At 36.2% G+C, this 27312-nt stretch overlaps 1 protein-coding gene across 1 annotated transcript in view; it reads right to left on the bottom strand.

Moving 5' to 3' along the window:
• The window catches only part of LOC117694996 (uncharacterized), a 352556-nt gene that overhangs the window by 96840 nt on the left and 228404 nt on the right, over positions 1 to 27312 (bottom strand). Inside the window, 1 exon segment of the mRNA XM_076918452.1 lies at positions 7609 to 10058. Coding sequence (XP_076774567.1) covers positions 7609 to 10058 — 2450 coding nt within the window.

The following is a 27312-nucleotide window of genomic DNA, read 5'->3' as shown; positions in this document are numbered from 1 at the left end:
ATTATTTAGCAATGTTCATTGCTGCTATATTCACAATATCTAGGAAATATAATCAATGTAAATGTTCTTTATATGGAATACAGGTAAGAAAAATATGGTACATATAAACTACAGAATAGTATTCAGTAGTAAAAATCAAATTTTCAGAAAATATATCAAATGAGGTAACCCAGATCTAGAAAGAGAAATATCAAATGTTTTCTCTCATCTGTGGACCTAGCTCCAAATCTTTACACATGAATATATAGCCTGGGGCAACTTCAGAAACCAGGAAACCAAGTTAGAAAGTAGCACAAAGGAGCTCTGGAGAGGACTTTAGGTTTTAAGCCATATTTTTCTTTCATATTGACAACTATGTTAATTTATTTTACAGAATGGTATCTTCAAGGAGATCAAGTTGAGTAACTCAGAAAACTTGTTTTGTACAACTTACTGAACATTAATTAATATATATATATATATATATATATATACATATATATACACACACACACACACACACACACACACACACATACACACACACTCAGGGTGTGGTTTTGTTACCAAAAACTAGATGAAACACATATACCCCTTGTTCTCTATTTTCTGGTTAATCATGCCATAATATCATTTATATTAGAAAACTGAGTTCCCTTAAGTATTTCCTTCTTTCTTCCTGTGGCCAATTATTCAGTAGTTTTAATTTGTTCCTTTTTATATTTGTTTTTGTGTGTTTTATTAACTAATGTGTTTATTTTATATACCAATCGCAGCTTACACTCCCACCTGTCTTCTCAGTCCCTCCTTCTCAACTCACCTCCCTGTCATCCTCTCATTCTTACTTTCTTCTCAGAAAAAAAGAAGTCCTCCCATGGATATCAACCTGACTTGTTTCTTCAAGTTGCAGTAGGATTAAAAGCAGCTCATTCTATTGTGGCTAGGCAAGGCAGGCCAGTTACAGCAAAGGGATCCAAAGGTGGGCAAGAGAGTCAGATACATCTCCTGCTCCTGGTATTAGTTTAAGTTTTTCTTATTTTAATATCTCAAGCATACTTTTTCTCCTTCTTTTTACTGTTTGCTGTCTTATTTCAAGACCATCTGAGTTAAAGTCTATAATAATGCAGGGAGATATATAATAGATAGCTTTCTAGTACCCTTCACTCCCAGGTTCCTCTCAAATCCATCCTCCACACCAATAAACTTTAATTTGTAGCCCAATCAGAACACATTGTTACCCTGCTTTCAGTTCTAAACAGTTATCTGTTTTCTGAGAGAGACCTTACTTTCCTATTATGGTAAACAAGGTTCTTGCATCTGTTTCCAATGTGTGGTTACTATCACTAACTCATCAGCGCCATGAACTCTATACATATTGAACTATTGGTGATTCCTCAAATGTATTAATATCTAAATTGAATGACCTGACTGAATAGTCATTCAATATTGTTTATATGAGGCTTATGAAGAACTAAGCTTTAAGTTGAGGAAAGTTTTATGTTGATAAAGAACATGGTGTGTATATATACACATAGACACATACTCAGACACACATGCATACACATATACATACATACAAAGCAAGGAACAGAAAAACTTGGGACACTTAGCTAGCTGGAGAAGACACTTAAATTTAAGTAAGGAATACAGCACACGTTTCTTAACTGAATCTTATATAAAGGTTTGTCAAATTAGCATGGCTTGATTTTTTATGTATGTAGTGCACCTGGAAATACAAAGTCAAAATGAAGTGTTTATTTAAGTATGAGTAGGAAACTAGCTCTGCCTTCTAACTGCAAAAGAAATAAAATTTCATTCATTTCAATTGATATTTTTTCAGCTCCCTCGTGAAGTTCTACACAATCTGTTTTTTTCTTTTAGGATGATACATAGATAGCTTCACTTGAATGAGATAAAATTAAACAAACACTGCACAATACTGATGATTCTTAACTGTTTTAATTTTGAGCTTCCCACTCACAAAAAAGTAACAACAACAATAAAGGTTAACAATAAATTATAGATTTAGTATGGGTTCTTTTAAATCTAGAATTGCCACCACAATACTGAAAAAAATTATACATCTTAATGTTTTTAAAAAAATAGTTAAAGCCTTCTTCAGAATACAGAAAATACAAGGAAGAATTTGTTTGGAAAGCATACCTACATTATGAATACATAGTAGCAAAATTTATTTTTGTATGCTGTCTAGAAAAGGACTACAGTGTATCCTCTTTTTAATTCCATACTCTGCCACATAAAAATAATATGGATGGGGCAACTGTCACATGGTACTTTGAAGTATTTGTGGCCACAATAAGACAATAAAAGCATGGACATATAATGAGGTGAATATCTAAGAATAAACATAAAATAAACATTGTTCAGGGAACATTGTAGCTCTTTTGAAGTTATTTGTTCATATCCTCAGAAACTTCTTGGTTGTGCTTTTGTCTTTTCCATCTCAAGGTATTCTTTTCATTAACCAAAGGTCAACATTTTGTCTGCTACCTGTTTGGAGTCTGGGCTGCAACAATAGGATAAAAAGAAACTAGGGAGTTATAAGTAATAATAAAATAAAATATATTTCCTTAAAACACTTTCGTTTATTTAACAGAAAATTTAGGATGCCACAACCTTTGAAAGGTTCAAATCCTTACCCAAGAAATTGCTATGATTACCTCACAATAATAAGGATAATACTATCTCTTTAAATACTAAAATGGGCCACAGTGATTTTTACCTCATAACCTATGTAATATACTATAGTAGGTTAATTTTATGCTTACCACATTTGATTGCTACAATATCATATTACATCTAATATATAAATTAACTTTATATGCTTATTTATAGGCTCTTTCATTTTATATCTTTTTAAATCATGGAAACATTACTTAACTATACTATGTTTTAAATTCTCCATTCGAAAAATGGGGATAGTAGTAATACAAATATTCACCATTTTAAGTAGTTAGAAGTGCTTGAATAATCCCAAATTTCATATATCTTCTCATTTCATCATTGATTTCTTAACATCTCATTATCTAATGTCATATACTATTTATAATTTGTACTAAAGAATATTTTGAAGGAGGTATATATTGAATTGTTCTGAAGCTTTGCATAAAATACTCACAATTAAAAATTTTAGTCATTTTTCCCAGTTGAGAACCTTATTTAATTATCTAGAAATTGTCATTTCAGGGAATATAAATCAACTTTTCTTTTTATGGCTATATGTTTTATTTATCTGTTAAGTTTCTAATGGTAGTATACAATTTATTAGATGAAAAATGTAGTTGTGGTACTAAAATAAAGACAGAGGTGAATGAGAAATGCTGAATAATCTGGGAAACTATGATTATGAATTTCCTACAGGAAGGTCATGTGCATTGATTTGTCTATACACTGGAGGAGTAACAGAGGTAATCTTTACTTGAAACTTGAAACATCTGGTTCACTTTGGATTCTTCACCTATGTCTGTGTAGGTTTGTATTTCACTAAGAAAACTACACATCACAAAAATATAAAGTGAAGTTTTAAAAAACACTTTGAACCATTTTTCTTTTCTGAGATAGTTTGTTTTGTAACCTTACCTAGACTACCTGGAAGTGGCTATACAGACAAGGCTATGCTCAACTTACAGAGACCTACATGCCTCTGTCTATGGAGTACTAGAATTAAAGGCAATATCTTTATCATTTATAAGATTAATAATGACTTTCTCCCAAATTATCTACAGAACAATTAAAAGGTTTACATTTTTGAAGGGGGTCTTTTATTTAATTGCTCATGTTTTGTTTCAGAATTCTTATATATATCTTATATGTATGTGTGTGTCTACAGATACACATACAAATATATAATATATATATATATATATCTTAGAAATACATATTATAACATATCATGTGTTATATATTATATATAAAATAAGTTGCATTCAATCAAGACCTGTAACTATATCAAAAAGAGAATTCAATTCAATTTACTATATCTCAACTGAATACTTTTAAGTCCTCATCTTAGTTATAGCAGTAGTTAAATGTTAGATCACTTGCTAATACAAGAGTAGCCCTGGTTCAATAACTCAGCACTATAAAAATTATGGAAGGTTAAAATCCTTATCTGATGAGTAATAGAACATTAAGATAATATCAAACACTTTACTAATAGGAAAATATATCAAATTGATATATAAAATAGCTATTTTACAGGAAAGTCTGCTACATTGATGATGCTCATAGTAAAGAAGTTGAACAACTAACAGACCTTGAGCAGGCTGCTTTTATCTTTCAACAGAATATCTGTGGTGGTATCATGGACTGAAAATTTCTAAGAAATATATCTTCCACTCTAAGAAAATATAGCATACTTATAAAAAGCCAGGAGCGGGCAAACTGATTCTTTCTACATAAATATAATAAGGAGTCTTTTAATTTTTGAAGGACACTGCATTATCTGGACTATGTCTAAATTTAACATTTATTTTAAGGTCTCTTAATCACACTAATTAAGTATATAAATATCTCTCCATGACTTTAAGATTAGGAAGGACTTGTTATACTAGGGATAGTACTTAAAGTACAAGTCTTGCAACTTTTGTCCACTTCAGACTATCTTCTTTTAGACACACACACACACACACACACACACACACACACACACACACAAATAGAGGCTTAACTGTTCCATCTCTCAATTAATCAAAAATCCTTATAAAATTAAGAATATATTTACTGATAAATTTTGAAGCATTTTTAAAGGTATTAAGTAAACTTCAGTATAAAAAGAACACATATGTTATGTGCAGACATTTATTAATGAAATGCCTACTCCATATTTATGTTTCCAGTTTTAATAGACTATATGAAAGTATTGAATTGTTCCATGTTATCATGTTGTACTTCAAACATTATACTGTAAATACAAAATGGCTTGCTCTGAATGGTTTTAATAAGTTCTTGCGAGTCATTCAAATCTCATCAGATATGGAATTATATTAATTCTGTTTTTATAATCTAACTTTTAGGTAACTTATCAAGTGACATTAGTCATTTATTAATGTAGTTCTAGTTCTACTTCAGACAAAATGAACCATTACCATAAAAGAGGTGACTTTGGAAATTGGGATCTCTTTAATTAATTTTAAAACTTGTAGCACAAAATGGTAACCTACACATATACTTCAAACTAACTTGAAAACTTTGGCAGCATTTTCAGCCACTCTAGAAACTCAGATGCTGTTAAATTTGTTTTTATTTACTTGCTATTTCAAATGTCTATTTGTTTTTATGAAGATTAGTATACTATGAGTTCTTCAGGGGCCAGAAGCTATGTTTTTAACTTAGTCTCCATTTTTTAAAGTTTATAGCACTGCTCAAATATTAAATGTCTATTAAATAATTGAATAAAAATGTGCAAGTGGCTTAACTGTGTATGCTGGAGGTGGGGTGGTTGTTTTGGTTCACTTATAATTGGTAGAAAAATGTGAGTTCTTTAATGTGAGATTCTCTCGTTTTGTTAAATTGTATGAATAAAAACCACCCATGTTCTCTAAATAATTGTTGTTTTCAATGGGCAAATATGAATGCAGATGTATAAATCATGTAAATATGAAATATCAAATGTCTAAAAGCCAATCACTCTTATGGAAAATATTTTGTTTTAAAAGGCACATAAAATGCATTGTTTCTAAAGTGTGAACTCTGTCTATCTCCAATGAAAATATTATAATTGGTTGCAAGTATTTCAATTGTTTAGTCCTGGTATAAATATTAGAAAAAATATTACCAGGTATAAGATTTATTTTGTATATATAGTTAATTAAAAGTTCATTTTAATTAAATTTTATTAATTTTTAGGAAAAATTAAGGCCTTATACTTGAAATATTTATTTTTCATGTTAATGTAGTCTGTGTTAATGTAGTCTATGTGGCATATTTAGTCTTGTCTCCTTTAGTTAGGAAACAGTTCTTAAATGCCATGATTTTAAGCATAAAACACAGTATAACTGCATTCCTCAAAACTTGTCAACTTTAATAAAATGTTTTCATTTGGCCATAAATACCAAAAAAAATAAAACAGATTTAATTTTTTCATACTAATGAAAATAAAGATTCACTTGAGAGAAATAACTGAAAAAACTAAAACAAAAACTTCTTTTGAGTTTAAAGATTTTATCTCAGCAATGCTTTTTTATTACTTATAACTAGCTAGTATTCCTCTTAATTTTATATAAGAAAAACATAGAACCCATACTTGCTGTTTCTAGGAAGATGGTGTTTCTTGGAAAAAAAAACATAAAACTGTTCTCTATTATAGTAAAAGCATGAAGGAGATGAGTTTGTACTTCTATTTTGACTATTTGAATCTGTGCTAGTCTAAATGTATCATAATATTTACTTATTTTATGAAAAACAAATTAGAGGAGATAAAACATTTATACACAAATACTAAAATAAAATTTAAGTTTATTTATTTATATTGTCTAGTGTATAAAAGGGCTAAAATTCAATGTATATAAATTTAATTATGTCAATTGACAATATTTTGGTAGTTTTGTAAAAAAATAACAATACAATTGTCAAAAATAGGTTTCCAAATACCATAGCAATCTTAATTTGTGTATGTAATTCAGACTATTATAGAAAATATTTGATAAAATTATAGATTTACTCATTATAAAGAAAAATAAGATAAACAGATTTTAAATTCAAAGTTAAAAATCAACTGGTGGCCGGGCAGTGATGCCGCACACCTTTAATCCCAGCACTTGGGAGGCAGAAGCAGGCGGATTTCTGAGTTCGAGGCCAGCTTGGTCTACAGAGTGAGTTCCAGGACAGCCAGGACTACACAGAGAAACCCTGTCTCAAAAAACCAAAAAACCAACCAACCAAAAAAAAAAAAAAAAAAAAAAAAAAAAAAAAACAAAAAAAAAAAAAAAAAACCACCAAAAAAAAATAACCAGAAAAAAAAAAAAAAAAAAACTACTGGTGGGGAACTTTGCTTTCTGATATGCTGATATGTCATCAAAATAATTCAAGTGCTACTTATTTCAAAATAATTCAGAGTTTAGAATGCCATAGCTACTTCAGATACCCATTTTTAAAACATGAGTGTTTTCTAAGTTGATTTTGGTTAAATGGTTTTATTCACAATACTTAAGATGAATTTAGATCATTCTTTTTTGTCCTCTTTCCTTCTGTCCCTTTCCTCCATCCCTCTGTTCATATTTCCTCTATCACGGAAAAGGAGTGTAACAAAAATGAAGGTACATATATGTGGTATATGTATAAAAAGTTTACTAGCTCTCCTGCGACTAGGTTTATATTTATGAATGTTTCAAACATTGTTAAGGAAGCAGAGAAGTATAAACATCTATTACAGCTTAGTCATTGCTATTTTTCTATTCACCAAATGTATAGAAGATGGATATTTTCTACTGAAAATTATACTCCTGACATCCAGGTGTCAAATAAGTAATACTGGATAACTTGTCTTCTTTATTCCATAGTTTAAGTATCCAACTAAATAAAATAATTTCAAACTATGTTTAATACACTAGCAGTAAACTTAAAAGAAAATGGACAATGAATTTGAAATGTATATTTAAGTAAACTTACCTTAAATAATTGATTCACAGGACCTGATGATATAGCAAACTTCACAATATCTGGTAGTTCAGCTTCCACTATAAAATCGAAACTAGGGAGTGGAATATTTTGATTGGAAAGAACCTTGAAAGGGGAAGAAGGATCCTTGATGCCAATTGTATTCTGGATCCTAGGAAATTTTTTTAAAAAGCCAGATTCTTTGGCATCAAGGGCATCCATGGACCCAGTGGCACACGAAGAATTATCAGAGTCCATGTATCCAGCAGAATCTTGGGATGGAGCACCAATATTTTTGTTATCAAAAATTTTATAAGCTCTACCAAGCTCAAGGGGTTCATAAAATTCTGAGGTTATCAAAAAGTCAGAATAGTTTGTACCAGCAGTAAAATTTGAGATATTTACACAAATGGTTTTAAAAACAGATAATATAGAATTTATTTCTAATTTAGTGGCAGGCAGATTGTTAATATTGCTGATACTAGTAAAATTATTATTAGCATTATGAATATTTTTAGCATTATAATTTGGTTTTATGATAACATAGAAACTCCTGAAATGACTAAATCTAGGGAAATGTTTAGTGCCTAGGGCAGAGATTTTTCCAGCAGTAAACTGAGAGCTAATAGCACTAGTACAGGTGGTAACATTATGAGTATCAATGGCATCAATAGTAGTAAGTGCAAAGCTGGGTATAGCAGCATATTTCTTTCTGTCAAAATAGCTTGAGTTGACTACAAAACTTGACCTTACTTTGTATGTAAACCCTGTGACGTCATTAATGTCTGAATAATATTTTAGGGCAACTGTCTGTTTGTTAATAGTAGTATTAGTGGATTTTGTGCCATAGTTAGGGTTAGCAATATTGTTAGTAGCATTACTGGAATTGATATTAGAGTTAGAGTCAGGATCTTTTGGGAGCCCATAGCTGTTTTGGGGGCTTGGGTTGCTGCTTGGATCACTCTCATTTTTAATGACAATTTGATGACTGTTGGAAAGCAATCTAATATTCTTAGCATGAACAATATTTCCTTTTATGATAGTATTTCTAGGGCCAGTATCCACATTGTTGGAACCAGAAATATAGTCCAGTACAGTTCTAGTTTTGTTTTCAGAGGCTGGGTTTGTGCTACCCTTGAAGTCGGCATTATTGTGGTAACTGAAATATTCTGGCAGATCTGAAGCATTGTCTAAATTGTTGGTACATATCTCATCAGTGTTATATTTCAAGTTAACATCACTGTTGGTAGCATTATCAATGGTAGGGTGAGATTCACTCTTGTGATCAGTTACATTTTTAGAGTCACCATCATTGCTGGAATCAGGTCCACCAGTAGGTTCAGAAGAACCACTAGGATGAGACCCATTGTTGCTATCAGTATTATTTCCAGAGTTGCCATCTTTGGGATCATTGCCATCAGGGTCAGATTTGTCTTTAGGATCTTTCTTATCTTTGGTATCATCTTCAGTGTCTGTTTCATCTTCACCATCTGCTTCATCTTCAGTATTTGTCTCATCTTCATGGTCTGTATCATCTTTGTAAAGATGTTTATCTTCAACATTAACCTCAGCTTTGATATTTCTAGCACTGATAAATATAATATCACTGTCATCAGGAGTATCCTTATTTTGAGGTTGGGCAGTAAGGTTAAACTTGCTTTCACTTTGAGACAATCTTACAGGTGCTGACTTTAGGTGGTCATCAGTACTTTGGTGGCCCATGATTTCCTTAGTGTTCTTTGAAACGGTATGTGAAACAGAAGATCCCTTAAGGTTTTGGAGAGATGAACAACTTTCACAATGTAAATAAGAGGTGGAATCTATAGAATATTTAGAATCTTCCCTGTGTAGAGAGCAGCGGCTGACCACAGGATGCTGAGGATCCAGGGACCGAGATAAAGGGAGATTTCGAGAAGTCTTGAAGTGTCTGATACTTTTAGAGTGCAGAGAATATTTAGAATATGAGGAAATCTGGCCATGTAATGGAGAGTCAGAGTCAGAATCATCAGAATTTGTGGAGCATTTATGAAAAGAAGAGTTACTGATTTCCATAAAACATCTAGTACATTTTTGAGCTCCCAATTCCGGAGAATATGTAATACTTCTTCGAGTCTTCTTTCTTGTGACAGACTTAGGACTTTTAGAAGTTGGGCTGCCAACAAATGATGATACATTAGAGGTGCAAGTCTCCAAACTTAGAGGAATGGGACTGATTTGATACTTCAAACTTTCACAACTATGGGAATACCTCTTGCAATGGCGCTTATAGACAGATATTTTCCGGCTAGCTTTTTTGTGATGCTTTTCATCTGTGAATGTGTGAGACTCTGGAGAAAAGCTATAGCTCTGCTTTTTCTTTAACTTTTCTTGTGAGAGTTGCTTGTCACTGAAACTTGAAGATGTCTCTTTGAATCTCACATTTTTGTCTTCACTCTTGTATCTTGTTATCTGAATTCTAGAAACTAAGAGAGAAGAATATAGTATGAATAAAAGTAGGCAAAGTAAAATTAGTCTAACATTAATGTTCACATCACAATAGAAATCTGTGCAAACAAAATATAATTTCCATCAAAGTATTATGGTGAATTTTGTTTTTGTTTTTTGATTTTTCAAGGAGAAGCAATGACCCTAAATTTTCTGCTTAATTATATGTCATTTTCATCTTTTCAATATATGAATTAAACATGGTCATTTACTTCAGATAGTCACTCTCTTAGGTTGATAGAGCTTATTCTTTACAAAAGAAATCATTATAGAGCTTATTCTTTACAAAAGAAATCATTATATAGGAATTCACAGAACAATGTGAGAAATATAAAACTGTGACTTTACAAATCCACAATGCACCTCACCATGCCACAGAGGCACATGCTCCACTATGTTCACAGTGGCCTTGTATTCTGATAGCCAGAAGCTGGAAACAACCCATATTTCCCACAACAGAAGAATGGATACAGAATATGTGGTTCCTTTACACAACGGAATACTACTCAGCTATTAAGAAGACATCCTGAGTTTTGCAGACAAATGGATGGAACTAAAAATATTATTCTTAGTGAGGTAACTGAGACACAAAAGGCCATGCATGGTATGTACTCACTAATAAGTGGTTATTAACCAAAAAAGTACAGAATACCCAAGATAAAAAAAAAAAAAAGGTCAACAAACTAAAGGGCCCAAGTAAGGATGCCTCAGTCTCATTTGGGAAAGAGAAGAAAGCAATCACAAGGGGAGAGGGAGGGAGGAACCTGGGAGGGAAAGTGGACAGGGGAGGAGGGAAGAGGGGAACCTGATCTGGTATTGGGTGAGAAAAAAGAACTGAAGCCCTGAAGGACAGCAGAAAGAATGGAAACAGGCAAACTCATGAGGTATGAGGTTGGGGGGACCCCCAGAATACACCAGAGACCTGGGAGGTGAGAGACTCTCAGGACTCAAAGGGAGGGACCTTAGATAAAATGTCTTACAGCGGGGAGAGGAAACTTTTAGAGCCCACCTCCAGCAGAAAGACAGGGCATCAAGTGAGGGATGGAGTTACCATCCCACAGTCAAAACTCTGATCCACAACTGTTCTTATCTAAAAAAGTGCAGAGATGGAAACAAAGAGGAGCCTGAGGGAAAAAATGTCCAGTGACAGGCCAAAAGTGAGATCCAGATCAAGGGGAGGCCCCAAGGCCTGACACTATTACTGAGGCTATGGAGCGCTCACAAAAGGGACATATCATGACTCCCCTCCAGAAGACCCAACAAGCAACTGAAAGAATCACATGCAAATATTTGCACCCAAGCAATGGACAGAAGCTGCTTGCTCCTGTGGTAGAATTAGGGAAAATCTGGGAGAAGCTGAGGAGGAAGAGCCTGTAAGAAGACTAGCAGTCTCAACTAACCTGGACCCCCAAGATTTCTCAAATACTTGACCACCAACCAGGCAACATATATCAGCTGATGTGAGGCCCCCAACACAAATATAGCAGAGAACTGCCTGGCCTGGGGTCAGTCAGAGAAGATGCACCTAGCCCTCAAGAGACTGTAGGCCCCAAAGAGTTTAGAGGTATGGTAGGATGGGTGGTGGCTGGTGGTGGCTCTACATCCTTGTGGAGACAGGGCCAAGGAGGAGGTATGGGATGTGGAACAGTTGGACGGTGGACCAGGAGGGGGATTAAAATCTGGAGTATAAACAAACAAACAAACAAATAGAAAAGAAAAAATCAAATCCACGATACAACTGACAGACCATCTGAAGCTTAACAAGAAGGAAGGCCAAAGTATATATGCTTGAGTCCCACTTAGAAGAGGAAACAAAATAATCACAGGAGGTAGAGGGAGGGAAGGACCTGTGTGGGAATGGAGATGAGTGGGGAAAAAAGGAGGGACAGGATCAGGTATGGGAAGACACAGGAGAGAAGTCCAGAGGGCCAGGAGAATGAATATTAATATGTAGCACTGGGGGGTGGCAGGGAACAGGGAACCACTAGAAAGTTCCAGACACCAGGGATGGGAGAGGCTCCTAGGACCCAATGGAGATGCCCTTAGCTGAAATGCCCAACAATGGAGAGAGAGAACATAAAGAAATCACCTCCAATAGATAGACATGGCCCATAGTTGAGGGATGGGGCCACCCACCCATCTCAAAAATTTTAACCAAGAATTGTTCCTGTCTAAAGGAAACACGGGGACAAAAATAAAGCAGATACTGATCAAAAGGTCATACAGAAACAGCCCTACCTTGGGATCCATCTCATCCACAGACACCAAACCCTGACACTATTGTGAATACCAAGATGTGCTTGCAGACACGAGCCTGGTATGGTTGTCCTCTGAGAGGCTCTACCAGTAACTAAGACAGACACAGATACAGCCAACTATTAGACTAAGCCTGGGGACCCCAATGGAGAAGTTAGTGGAAGGACTGAGGAGCTGAAGGGGATAGCAACCTCATAGAAAGAACAACAATATCAACTAACCAGACCCCTAAGAGCTCCCAGGGACTAAACCACCAATCAAAGTGTATACATGGGCTGGTCCATGGCTCCTGCTACATATGTAGCAGAGGACTGCCTTACCTGGCATCAATGGGAGGGCAGGTGCTTGGTTTTGTAGAAGCTGGTTGCCCCAGAGAAGGGGGATGCTAGAGGGGTGAGGTAGGAGTGGGTAGGAGAGCATCCTCTTAGAGGAAAAAAGGAAGGGGATAAGGTAGGGGTTCGTGAAGGGGAGACCAGAAAGGGGAATATTTCAAATGTAAACAAATACAATAGTTAATAAAAAATAAAAATCTTATTTTGCATGTAAATGAAGCACACATGTATGTGTACCCACATCCATGCATTATTTATTTGTATGAGTGAGGGCACATGCTACACCTTGTTTGAAACAGTGTCTCTCTCTATATTCACTACTGTATATGCCAGCCAAACTTACATTCCAGTCTCTGGTGACTTTATTCTCTCTGCCTGCTTTCTTTTGAGAGTAATGGGATTAGAAATAAGTATTCCTCTTTGTGGCTTTTACTGGGTTCTCGGGGTAGGAACTTACATTGTTAGGCTTTTATAGCAAATGATTTCATACTACTCCAAGAAAATGAATCTTAATATATGAAGAGTTAGTCTCTTAGTGAGAACTAGTATATTATAGGTGTCTGTGGGTTACTGTGGGTTAAAGCTGGCTACTTAGTTTAGATATTCTCTTGAATACGTGATTTGTATAAAATTTTGGGAGGTGACTATTTTTTAATGTGCTGATGTTAGTATGAAAAGTCAAAAAGAACAATAAAATAGAGAAATGTGTTCATAATAAATAAAAGAACTGGACACACATCCAGAAATTGATTCTAATAAAATTGAGATATATGATGGTTTACTTAAAACACAAATCAAAATATTAGTCATAAGCATGATCACAGTATAAGGAAAAAAGCCATCAACAAAGTGAGTTTCAAAGATAACATGTTAAAATGTATCAAGTAGAAAACAAAGAGCTAAAAATACAATAAGTAGACAAAAAACTTGACTAAAGTAGTTCAGTAGCAAACTAATCATGAAGAAGAAAAATCAAATAATTTGAATATGGGTAATTGGAAATTTTCTACTTGGGGGCAAAAAAGAAAAGAAGAGTGATAAAATTATAAGGAAAGTGTAAGACAGTAACAAGAATACACATTTTCAGAAACTCAACAACAATATCAACCAACCAGAACCCCCAGAGCTCCCGGGAACTTAAACCACCAACCAAGGAGTACACATGAAGGGACCCATGGCTTCAGTTGCATATGTAGCAGAGGATGACCTTGTCAGACATCAATGAGAGGAGAGGCCACTGGTCCTGTTGAAGGTTTTATGCCCCAGTGTAGGGGAATGCGAAGGCGGGGAGGTGGGAGTGGAAGGGTGGGTGGGGAACACCCTCACAGAAGCAGGGAAAGGGGGGATGGGATAGTAGGTTTCCAGGGGGTGACGGGAAAGGGGATAATATTTGAAATGTAAATAAATAAAATATCCAATAAAAAAGGATAAAGAGAGATCAAGAAAAAATTACTTGAACAAATATGGATAAAAAAAATCCCCAAATCTAGGGAGGAAAGTATTCTATAAAGTCATACAAACCTAATATAAACTATAAAATAAAATGAAATAAAGTTATATCAACTAAATATAAGTCCAACAAAATCCATACAAAGATACATAATCAAAATAGCAAATAAAAGAAATTTTAAAACAGTAAGGAAATCATTTATGATGTGGAGGGTAATCACTGGTAGCAGAATTTTCAACAGAAAGTTCAAGCCAAAATATAATCAATTGATATATTCAAAATATTGGAAGTAATAGAAACTGCTAAGAAAGGGTACTGTGTCATGCAAAACTGTTTTAAAAAGTAAATAAAGAGAAACACTTTGGCAATCAAAAGCTTCCCTTATAGTAAAGAATAAAAAACATTTTTCAAATTGAAATAAAAATGTTAACTATGCAAACATAAAATTATAAATGTACTAGCAAGAGTAAATATATGAACGAATACAGCATATTGTAATAGTATATCTGTGTTGAGTAAATGACTTTTAATCCCAGTATTAAAAATTCAAACCTTTAAGAGTATTTAAAATAATGATTATAAAAATTCTAAATTATAATATTAAATATGTAAACTAACCTCAATACCCAAGTGTATGAGTAAGAGGAAATGTGACTCATATGGAATTGAAGTTAAGCTTTTATTCAACTTAAGATGGATTTTATAAGTAAGAACTGTTTTACTTAAGCCTAATGGTAACCTCAAATAAGGTGTATCATATATGTGATACACAGAAGAATGATATTATAGCACATTCACATTCATACACATACACACAGGTTGGTGAGGAATAGGGAAGAAATGGAACACAAAGGAAGATAGTAACATAGGAAAAGAACAAAGGAATGTACCATAACACTAGCACCACAGAGAAAATGGCCCTTTTGCTTAGGGAAATCAGAGCATAACAATGTATCATAAAGATCCCCGCACTTGCCTAATTAATTGTGAGTGTTACTCAAATGAAATCACGGGATGGGGGGTAGAGGGAGGGAGGGACCAGGGAAGCAGAGGAGACAGGGAAGGGAAAAAGGGAACATGATCAGGTATGGAGGGGAACAGGAGTGAAGCCCAGAGGGTCAGAAGAATGAATGGAAACAGGAAACCCCAGAGGTAGGAGGTGAGGGGGAACCCTCAAGAATGTACCAGAGACATAGGATGTGAGAGACTCTCAGGACTCAAAGGTATGGGCCTTAGATGAAATGCCTAACAGTGGGGAGAGGGAACTAGTAGAGTCTACCTCCAGTAGAAAGACAGGGCATCAAGTGAAAGGATAGGATTGCCATCCCACAGTCAAAAACTGACCCAGAAGTGTTCCTGTCTAAAAGAACTGCAGGGACAAAAATGGAGAAGAGACTGAGGGAAAGGAGGCCCAGTGACCTCCTTGGTAGGCCCATGGTAGGATCCAGCTTGAGAGGAGGCAGGGGAGGCTCCAAGGCCTGACACCATTACTGATGGTATGGTGTGCTTACAGATAGGAGCCTAGCATGGCTGCCCTACAAGAGGCCCAACAACCATCTGAATGAGTCAAATGCAGATATTTATACCCAATCAATGGACTGAAGTCTGGAACCCCTGTGGTTTAATTAGGGAATGGATGGAAGAGGCTGAGGAGAAGGGCGATCCTATAGGAAGACCAGTACTATCAACTAACCTGGACCCTTGAGATCTGAGCCACCAACCAGACAATATATACTAGTTGGTCCAAAGCCCCTGACACATAGAGAGCTGAGAACTGCTTGGTCTGGCCTCAGTGAGAGAAGATGTACTTAACCCTGTCTTAACTTAAGGCCCTTAACTTAACTTGAGGCCCCAGGGATGGGGAGGCCAAGTGGGGTGGGGTAGGGGCTGCATTGGGGTTAGGGGAGGAGAATCTGATGAAAAAACTGTCAGAGGGTGGACAAGGTCAGAGATAAAGACTGGACTGTAAAAAAGATTAAAGATAATTTAAAAAAGATATACAGGAAAATAAAATCAAACAGGTAGCCTTTAAAGAGAAAAAAAATCTCTCAAAAATACATGAAAATACAATTAAACATTGGAGAAATAAAACTGTTTCATACCTGAAAATGGAAATATAAACAACAAAGAAAATACAAACAGAGGGAATCCTGGAGATGGAAAACATAGGGAAGAGAACAGGAACAACAAATACAAGTATCATCAAGCGAATACAAGAGAAGTCAGAATCGAAGACATAGAGGATACAATAAAAGAAATGGATACATCTGTGAAAGAAAAATTTTAATCTAAAAATTTCCTGATTCAAAACATCCAGAAAATATGGGATACCATGAAAAGACCTAACCTAAGAATAATGGGACTAGGAGAAGGTGAAAAGTCTCAGCTCCAAGAACCAGAAAATCTCAACAAAATCAAAGAACAAAAATTTCCCAATCCAAAGAAGAGGTGCCTATAAACATACAAGAAGATTATAAAATATTAACTAGACTGGATCAGAAAAAAGTTCCCCTGGCACATAATAATCAAAACACAAAATCTACAGAACAAAGAAAGAATACTAAAAGTAGGAAGGAAAAAAGGTCAAGTTACATACAAAGGCAGACCTATCAGAAATACTGGGCTTCTCAATAGAAACTCTAAATGCAGAAAGGCCTGGACAGATATCTTGCAACATCTGAAAACCACAGATGCCATTGTAGGCAACTATACCCAGCAAATTCTGTATCACCATAGACTGAGGAAACAGGATCCTTCAAGACAATCCAATTTAAACAATCGCTATTCACAAATCCAGCCCTAGAAAAAATATTATAAGGCAAACTCCAACCCAAGAGGAATAACTACCCCCAAGAAATAACAGAAAATAAGCAATACTATACCAGCAAAACCAAAAGCACATGTATACACACACACACACACACACACACACACCATCAACATCAAAATAACAAAAATTAACAATCACTGGTCATTAATATCTCTCAACATCAATGGACTCGATTCCCCAATAAAAAGACAGACTAAACAGAATTCATGTAAAAACAGGATCTCTCATTCTGCTGCATACAAGAAACACTCCTCAGCAATAAGATAGACATTACCTCAGAGAAAAGGGCTGGAAAAAAATTTAAAGAAGGGAAAGGACAAAAAACAAAAGCAAAAACAAAAACAAGCTATTATTTAATAAAGTAGACTTTAAACCAAATTAATCAAAAAAGAAGGTGAAGGACACTTCATACTCATCAAAAGAAAAATCTACCAAAATGAAGTCTCAACTCTGAAAATACATGCCCCAAATACAAGGGCACCCACATTCTTCAAAGAAACTTTACTAAAGTTCAAAGCACACATTGAAACTCACACTATAATAGTGGGAAACTTCAACACCCCAGTCTCAGCAATGGAGAGATTATGGAAACAGAAACTAAACAGAGAGACAGTGAAACTATGGAAACAGAAACTAAACAGAGAGACAGTGAAGCTAACAGAAGTTATGAACCAAATGGATTTAACAGATATCTATAGAACATTTCACCCTAAAAGACTAATATACCTTTATCTCAGCACCTCATGGTACCTCCTCCAAAATTGACTATATAATTGGTCACAAAACAGGCCTCAACAGATAGAAGATTGAAATACCGGCTTGTGTTCCCTCAGATCATCATGGATTAAAGCTGGACTTCAACCATAACAGAAACACAAGAGAGGCTAAAGTCTCATGGAAGCTGAACAACTCTCTACTCAATGATTTCTGGGTTAGGGAAGAAATAAAGAAGGAAATTAAAGACTCTCTAGAATTAAATGAAAATGAAGGCATCTCTGTTGTGTTTGCAGACAGGAGCCTAGCTAACTGTCCTCTGAGAGGCTCCACTCAGCAGCTGACTGAAACAGATATAGAGATCCACAGTCAAGCATTGGACAGAGTTTACAGAATATTATGGAAGAATTGGGGTAAGGTCCTGAAGGAAATTGGAACTCTACAAGAAGATCAACAAAGTCAACTAACCTAGAGCTTTGGTGCCTCTCAGAGGCTGAATTACCAATCAGAGAGACTACAAGCGCTGAACATAGGCCCCCTGCATATATGTGTGTGTGTGTGTGTGTGTGTGTGTGTGTGTGTGTGTGTGTGTGTATGTCTGTGTGTGTGTGTATAATGTACAATTCAGTTTTCAGGTGGGTCCTCAACAACTGGAGCTGGGGCTCTCCCTAAAGCTGTTGCCTGTATGTGGGATATGTTCTTCTAGCTGGGCTGCCTTGTCTGGCCTCAGTGGGAGATAATGTTCCTAGTCCTACAGGGACTTGATATGTCAGGGTAGGAGGTTACCTGGTTGACATCCACCCTCTAATAAGACAAGTGGATGGCATGGGGAAGCAATTCTATGAGGAGGCACCTGTAGGTGGTACAATGATCATGATGTAAGTGAATAAATAAATAAATTATAGTTGAAAAATACAAAAAATAGTATCTATAAATAGGCAGGTCAGTGGGTGCAACCAGAAAATATTATCCTGAGTGAGGTAACCCAGACCCAGAAAGACAAATATATTATGTATTCACTTATAATGGATGCTAGCTGTTAAAATAATTGATAAGCAAGATATAATCTATAGTACTACAGAGGTTTAATACAGAATAAAGGCTTGGGTGTACGTATACATTTACCTAGGAAGGAGAAATAGAATAGTTATGAATTCTCAAGGTGAGGGTGTGGCTGGTACAGGAGGAACAAACAAGGATGGAAGGGAAGAAAGAAAAAAGAAAGAGAATGCAGGGAGAAACCACTAAACTGGGGGCCATATGAGGGTTCATATGGGTATTTAATACAGTAGAAGCTTCCTAAAACATATGCATAAATGAAGGCAATCTATATGAAATTGCCAAATAATGAGAGAAACAGAGCACAATTGGACACCTCATCATCACATTAAGCTTCCAGTACCAGGAATTGGTTACATCTAATAGAGCTGTTAGCCAAAGAAGTCCCTTTGGAAACCTCAATCAACTCAGACTATTGCCAAGGATTTATGATTGTTTTCTACAAACGAATGGTAAGGCCCTACTGCTAAAGACAACACATATGTGACTCTATTGAGTATGGAGAAGTTGAGCTGGTGCCTAGCTAGAGCCTTCACACCTATGGTCTAATATCATGGTACTGGAAGGAACTCTGCCTGCTACCACAGGAGAAAGGTAAACACCAACCCAGCTACAAACACTTCAGTCTATAATGGTGACCTGCTTGCAAGATACACTGGGTATAATAATGTCATACAGCTTGTGGTAACTACCAACCAATACCTGCTTTGATTTAAGACCCACTCCATGAGATTCAATCCATACCCAATGCTGCTAGGATGGCTAAAAACCCAAGACCAGTGATCTAGGGAAAAACAAACACTAGTGTTCTGCTAAAAAATATAGCGATAAAATTTCTCCTAACATCATTCTGCTATAATCACAGACCAGTGCCTTCCTCATTCATCATCAGAGAAGCTTCCTCCTGCAGCACATGAGAGTTAAGTACAGAGGCCAAGAGCCAGAAAATATGTAGAAAGAAAAAGAGATGTTGGAACACTTAGCCCTATATAAGATATTTCCATCAAGTCCCTCCCTTTGAGGCTCAGGGAACTCTGCAAAAAGAGGTGGTGGATCAAAGTAAAGGACCACAGGGGATTGTGTATAGCATGTTTGTAAAGGACTAGGGAACTGAGAAGAAGTTTCTCAGAACAAGAAATACAATTTTTTAGTTGATTATTGAAAAAGTGTGCCATATTCTGAGGTATGGGAAATGCAGGATTAAAAATTACTCTAAGATTCCATTTTACCCAAGAGAAAATGGCCATCATAAGAACTGTCCAAATGGTAAGAGTTGCTGGCATGGATGTGGGGAAGAGGAACCCTTATACATTGTTGATAGGAGTTTAAAGTAGTGCATCCCCTTTGAAAATCAGTCTGGAGTTTTCTCAGAAAACTAGAAATAAATATATTTTACTATACCATTCTGGGCATATATTCACATGACTTTATAACTTATACAGAGATAACTGCAATCCAAATTGATTTTTCTTCTCTTTCACAATTGCTAGGAAGTTGAATAAACATAGATGCCTATCAACTGATGAATGGAGTGAAAATTTGGTATATATACACAAAGAAATATTACTCAGATGTAAATAAAAGTAAAACAAGGGCTGCAGATAAATGAATGGTTTTAAAAGATATCATACTGAGTGGGAGTCACCTAGGCTCAAAATGACAAACGCTATTTTTCTTTTTTATATATGACTATATTAGATTAAAGCCTTTTCTTTACTTTGTGAATTTAACCTGGAATACAAGTGGAATCCAGAAAACTAGAAATGGGCCATGGTGTGACATATTTAGGGGAGAGGGAATCTGTTGGGGGCCGACTTTTAGCAGAAAGCGGGCTATCAGCTTTGCAGCCATCTTGAGCCATATACCCTGACATGTGACTTGGATTACAATAGCCTACAACAGCTGAGCACACTCCGATAATCTTGGTTTAGATACCTTGAGATTAAAGGTGTGTGAGATTAAAGGTGTGTGAGATTAAAGGTGTGTGACTTAGAAGTGTAGAGATCAGAGTTAGAGACAAGACCTAAGGGCATGATTAAAGGTGTGACTTTAGAGGCATGGCTTAGAAGTGAGACGTATAAAAGGCAGAGACAGAACAGATCAGAATCAGACATTAGGGAGACATAGCAGAGAGAAGAGAACCAGACACAGCAGAGAGAAGACAGGTAGCAGGCACTTGGAAGAGAACTTGGAAGAAGTAACTTGGAGAAAGAACTTGGAGGCACTAAGGACTAGGAACTAGGCACTAGGAACTCAAGACTTAGGACTTAGACTGAAGAATAAACGGGATTGAATCACACTCTGTCTGGTCTCCATTCTTCGAGTCCATCCTCACTCTCGCTCTTGCTGAACCCTGATCCGCAGACCGGAGTGGCAGCTTGGGCCGGGATACAGTGGCCGCCCAGACGTGGGTCGGCCCGGGCCTCAACATTTTGCTCAGGCCGCAACATTTTTGGTGCCTGAACAGGGACTAGTGCGGTTCTCAACATTTTTTGGCCGCCCTAATGTGGGGCTAGTGTGGACCCCAACATTTTTTGGCTGCCCCAACGTGGGGCTAGTGTGGACCCCAACATTAGGAATCTATGATCTAACAACTCAAATAAAAGACACAATTAGCAACCACATGTGATATAAAAGGATAATGGAAAATATTGGAAACCAAAAGTTTAAGTAGGAATAATGGTAAGAGTGGAGGACAGGAGAAAAGGTGGTATGTTAAACAAATTAATGATACACGCTGAAGCTTCATGAAACTCCACTAGTTTGTAAGCTACTAAAAATATTTTTTAAAAGAAGTTTAAGGGCCTCATATCAGCTGGTATATGCTGCCTTTTTGGAGGTCCAGTGTTTGAGGGAACTCAGGGGTCCATATTAATTGAGTCTGCTGGTCCTCCTATAGGGTCTCCCTCCTCCTCAGCTTCTTTCAGCCTTTCCCTAATTCAACCACAGGGTTCAGCAGCTTCTGTCTATTGATTGGGTGCAAATAACTTCATCTGACTCTTTCAGCTGCTTGCTGGGTCTTCTGGAGGGCACAGGTCCCTTTTTGTGAGAGCTCCATATGAGGTCCCCAACACATATACAGCAGAGGACTCCCGGGTCTGTGTTCAATCAGAGATGATGTACCTAACCCTCAAGAGACTGGAGACCGCAGGGAGTATAAACAAGGTCAGGTGTGGTGGCAGGTGGTGGTGGGGGAACAGCCTCATAAAGACAGAGGGGTTGGTTGAAGGTTTGGGATATGTAACAGTCAGAGTATGGACAGGGGGTGGATAAAATCTGGAGTGTAAATAAATAAAAAATAAATAAAATAAATAAAATAAAATAGGAGTTTGAACAGATGTACCACATGGGTGAACAATACTGTTTCTCAAGTATATGAGCTTAATGAACATTTCAGTGTCAGGCATGAGTTACTTCTCTGTCATGGATTCCCTGAGAGACACTAAAACAATGAATATGAATATATCTAAATGTATATCTATATGTATACCTAGATGTATATCTATAGATACAGAGATAGATATAGATATGTGTGTGGATGTATGTATAAAATTGCTTTTTGTTGCCTGCCATAACTAGATGGTAACACTATTGCTGAGGACATCCAACATTTCACTTGTAGTACAAAGAGAAATAATTGTTGAACTGACCATGAAACTACTTCCCTCCAGCCTAGTTTTCACAGTGCTACAAAATGCTATGCAGGCTCTTTGGTGAGAAAAGCCATAAATGGTATGATACAATTCTCTCTGGGCTGCAATCAATACTCACATACAAGGCAAGATATGCCAACTGGTGTATTAATGGCAAGACTATTTATGGAGTCACCAACTACTATTTGATTGGAATTGAGGCCTGTTCCAAAGGAGGGGATTTATGCTTGGTTTTGTAAGCACAGTCAAAACTCATGACTAGGGAAATCACGAGTCCAATGGTAGAAACTAGTAGTGGAAAATTCACTTTTCACTATTAGTGGCGGCCAGTGGTAGGTTACACATATCAGTGGATAATCCTGTAGTTATGTGCATCTGTGCAACACTAAGTGGACTCACTGTATATTATAAAACATTTGTAAGGATGAAATAAAGTTAAGGAGGAGATATGTTAGTCTGAGTGAATGGTGAGATGGTATGATCAAGAAACAATATCTACATGTATATTTTCAAAACAATAAAGAAATAGGAAATATAACTGGAATGCGTGGGAGGAAATGAGGGTAGTTTAAAGGAACGTTCTGTCCTTCACTATGGCCATCTTGACTGGTGAACAAAGCACCCCCCAGAATCATAATTATCCAAAGTAGAGAATGGTGCTAGCCAGAGGAAGAACTTGTCTCCTACAAAGGAGAAGGAATTTCATGTACTACTAAGACTATATGGCTTGACAGATCTCTTTGCAGAACAGAATAGAGCTAAGGAAATAGTAAGTCAATAATGGTCATGACCACACCTTAACCATGACTTAGTTTATGCATACCTCTTGCCCTCTATCTAAAACTAAATCTTATGTCAAAAACCCAAATAAGGACTTGGTGGAGGTGTCCATGAATTTATTTTCTCCTCTTTCCAATTTGGCCACACTGAGTAAATTTTCTTTGTTTTGTCATCATTATTACTTTGGTTATTTTATTAGGCTTATTGAGGACAGGGGGCTGGTTGAACCTGGTTTGTTAGGACTTCCAGAGACACAGGTTCCCATCTGATCTAAGAAAACAGTATTAAGAAGATGAAATCATTGGGAGGTGATTATATTCAATAAACATAGTCAAGTGAATAGTGCTAGTTTGAATACTTATTGCTTTATAAGAGAAAAATAACAAGAAAGTACACAGCTAATTATGTGTTCTATGTTACTTATTATTTGTTTCTCTGTATGAACTTAGGACTCTACTAAACAAAATGTTATCACTGGACATGTGCCCTCAATTTACACCTTCAGAGCAATGCTACAAAAACCTTTCTTTATACTTTAACTTGCTTCATATACTACATTATGGTAAAAATGAACTAATGCACTAAGATATGTCTTCATTGCTATCGTTAAAGCAGCTGCCTGTACATTTATTTTATTTCCAGAATATCTATGAAGTTGTAATGCTAATTCTGAAAATTCTAAATTTACTGCTTCTGCAATTGAAAAAATATTTTCAATTAAAATGAAGCTAATATAGTGATAAAAATAATATGACTTTCAGGCCTATGTCTTCTGCCTGGGCAGACCATCAGTGTGTCTGCCACTATGAAGATCCCATAGTCTGAAGGCCATTCAGAAGGTCTGCTATGGCCAGGGCCACAGGTAAAGGATTCCCCCTAATAAATACAGCAGCTGGGAAGCCTGAGGAGCCAAGTAGACTCAGGACCTATCTCCACTCCAACACCACCCCTGCTTGAACTTCACCCACTTTCCCTCCTGAGCCTTCTGCCTGGACAAACCATCAGCTTATCTGCTCCCTCTGAACACCCAATAGTCTGAAGGCCTCCTAAGAGGTCTGCTACAGCCAGGACCACAGGCCTGTGCCTTCGACCTGGGCAGACCGTCAACATGTCTGCTCATCTGAAGACGCCTTAGTCTGAAAGCATCCCAGGAGATTTGCTACAGTCAGGGCCAGAGGGCTCCCAGGAGACCTGCAACAATCCAGGGACACAGGAGGTGAGCTCCAGATAGAGACAACCAGGGCAGTTAACAAGAGAGATAATCAGATGGCAAAAGGCAAGCATAAGAACATAAACAACAGAAGACAATATACAAGGGCACCATCAGAACCCAGTTCTCCCACCACAACAAGGCATGGACACACCAACACACCTGAAAAATAGGATGCTGACCTAAAACCCTATCTCGTGAAGATAATAAAGTCCTTTAAAGAGGATATAAATAACTCACTGAAAAAAAAAAAAAAAAACAGGAAAACACAGGTAAACAGGTAGAAGCCCTTAAAAAGGAAACAAATAAATCCCTTAAAGAAATACAGGAAAACACACTCAAATAGGTAAAATAATTGAACAAAGTGGTCCAAGACCTAAAAATGGAAGTAGAGAAAAATAAAGAAAACACAAATAAAGGCAACCCTAGAAATGAAAAACCTAGGAACGAAGCCAGGAAGCATCAACAACAGAATACAAGAAATAGAAGAGAGATTCTCTGGTGTAAAAGATACCTTAGAAGATAGTGAAACAATGGTCAAAGAAAACTCAAAACAGAAAAAACTCCTAACCCAAAACATCCAGGAAATTCAGGACACAGTGAGAAGAACAAACCTAATAATTATAGGAATAGAAAAAGAGATAGAAGATTCCCAGTTCAAAGGACCAGAAAAGAAAATCTTCTTGTTACATAATAATCAAAACACTAAACGCACAGAACAAATAAAGAATATTAAAAGCTGTAAGAGAAAAAGGCCAAGTAACATATAAAGGCAGACCTATAAGAAGTACACCAGACTTCTCACCAGACTTTTCAACAGAAAACCTAAAAGCAAGAAGAGCCTGGACAGAGGTCATGCAGACCCTAAGAGAACATAAATGTCATCCCAGGCTGCTATATCCTACAAAACTCTAAATCATCAGAAATGGAGAAAACAAAATAGTCCATGAGAAAACCAAATTTAAACAATGTCTATCTATCAATCCAGCCCTATTCTAGAAGGAAAACTCCAATACAAGGAGGGTACCTACACGAAGAAAAAAACAAGATATTAATAGATCACAAGAAAACCAAAAGGAGAGTATCACATAAACTTAATGCCACCTACAATAAGAAACATAACAGGAACTATTATCTGTCTCTAGTATCTCTCAATATCAACAGGTTCAATTCCCCAATAAAAAGACATAAACTGAGAGACTGGATAAACAGGCAGGATCCAGCATTTTGCTACATACAAGAAACACACCTCAATGACAAAGAGAGTTATTACCTCAGAGTTAAAGGCTGGACAACAAGTCTTCCATGCAAATTGTACCAAGAAACAAGAGGGAGTTGCCATCCTAATATCCAATAAAATACACTTTCAACCAAAAGTTTTCAAGGAAGATGGGAAAGAACACTGCATATTCATCAAAGGAAAAATCCACGAAGTCTCAATTCTGCACATTTATGCCCCAAATGCAAGGACACACGCATTCACAAAAGAAACTTTACTAAAGCTCAAAGCACACATTGCACCTCACACAATAATAGTGGGAGACTTCAACACCCTTCTGTCATCAAGGGACAGATCATTGAAACAGAATCTAAACAGAGTTACAGTGAAACTGACATAAGTTATGAACCACATGGATTTAACAGAGAACATTTCACCCCAATACAAAAGATTATACCTTCTTCTCAGCACCTCATGGTACCTTTTCCAAAATTGACCTTATAATCCCTCACAAAACAAGCTTCAATTGATACAAGAAGATTGAAATAATTCCATGTAATCTATCGGATAACCACGGACTAAGGCTAGACTTCAATAACAAAACAAACAAAAAACCAAACAAACAAACAAAAATCAAACAACCAAACCAAACAACAACAATAACAAAAAAACCCACCCAGAAAGCTCACATAGGCATGGAAAAGTGAACAACTACCTACTCAATGATAATTCAATTATGGAAGAAATAAAAAAGCAATTAAAGACTTATTAGAATTCAATAAAAATGAGGACACAACATGCTCAAATTTATGTGACAAAGTATAAGCAATGCTAAGAGGAAAATTCACAGCACCAAGTGCCCTGGTAAAGAAATTGGAGAAATCCTACACAACAATTTAACAGCACACAGGAAAGGCCTAGAAGAAAAAGAAACAAACACACCCAAAAGGATTAAGAGGTAGGAGATAGTCAATCTCAGAGCAGAAATCAAACAAATAGAAACAAAGAGAACAATACAAAGAATCAACCAAACCAAAAGCTGGTTCTTTGAGACAATCGATAAGATAAGGTAAAACCTTAGCCAAACTAACTAAAGAGCACAGAGACAGTTTCCAAATGAGCAAAATCAGAAATGAAAAGGAAGACATAACAACAGAAACTGAAGAAATTGAATATTATTCAGGTATTGAGAACAAGGATATCATGAGTTTTACAGGCAAATAGATGAAACTAGAAAATATCCTGAGTGAGGTAATTCAGACCCCAAAGGACATGCATGATATACTCACTAATAAGTGGATAATAGCCAAAAGCAAGGGCAGAATACTCAAGACACAATCCATAGAACTCAAGAAGAGTAATTAGCTGAGAGGCTCTTTTACTTGTCATGTTAAAATTACTTTTGTTTCTTCTACAGTATTTAATGTAAGTTGTACTGATTGTATACTTTCTAATTGTGTTAGTGTGTTGAAACCTGTTGTTACAGGCATGTCTGTTACAGGGGTCTATCAACCAGCTTTTGTTTTATTGCCCTGAGTATCACAGAACCTTGGTTTTCTGAAAAAAGTTTGCAAGTATTGGAAGCTTTAAACAGAAGCAAGAGGGTAGTGGGCTTGATTATGGCTGGTATAACAGCTTTAATTACTATAATTGCTTAGCACCACTCCTTCTACAATTGCTTTGACACAAGAAGTTAAGACAGCTACTTCTGTTAATCATTTAGCAAAAC

The sequence above is a fragment of the Arvicanthis niloticus genome, chromosome X (genome assembly GCF_011762505.2).
Source record: "Arvicanthis niloticus isolate mArvNil1 chromosome X, mArvNil1.pat.X, whole genome shotgun sequence".
Classification (NCBI taxonomy): Eukaryota; Metazoa; Chordata; class Mammalia; order Rodentia; family Muridae; genus Arvicanthis; species Arvicanthis niloticus.
The sequence above is the reverse complement of the archived record's forward strand: the minus strand, read 5'-3'. Positions and strand labels throughout refer to the sequence as shown.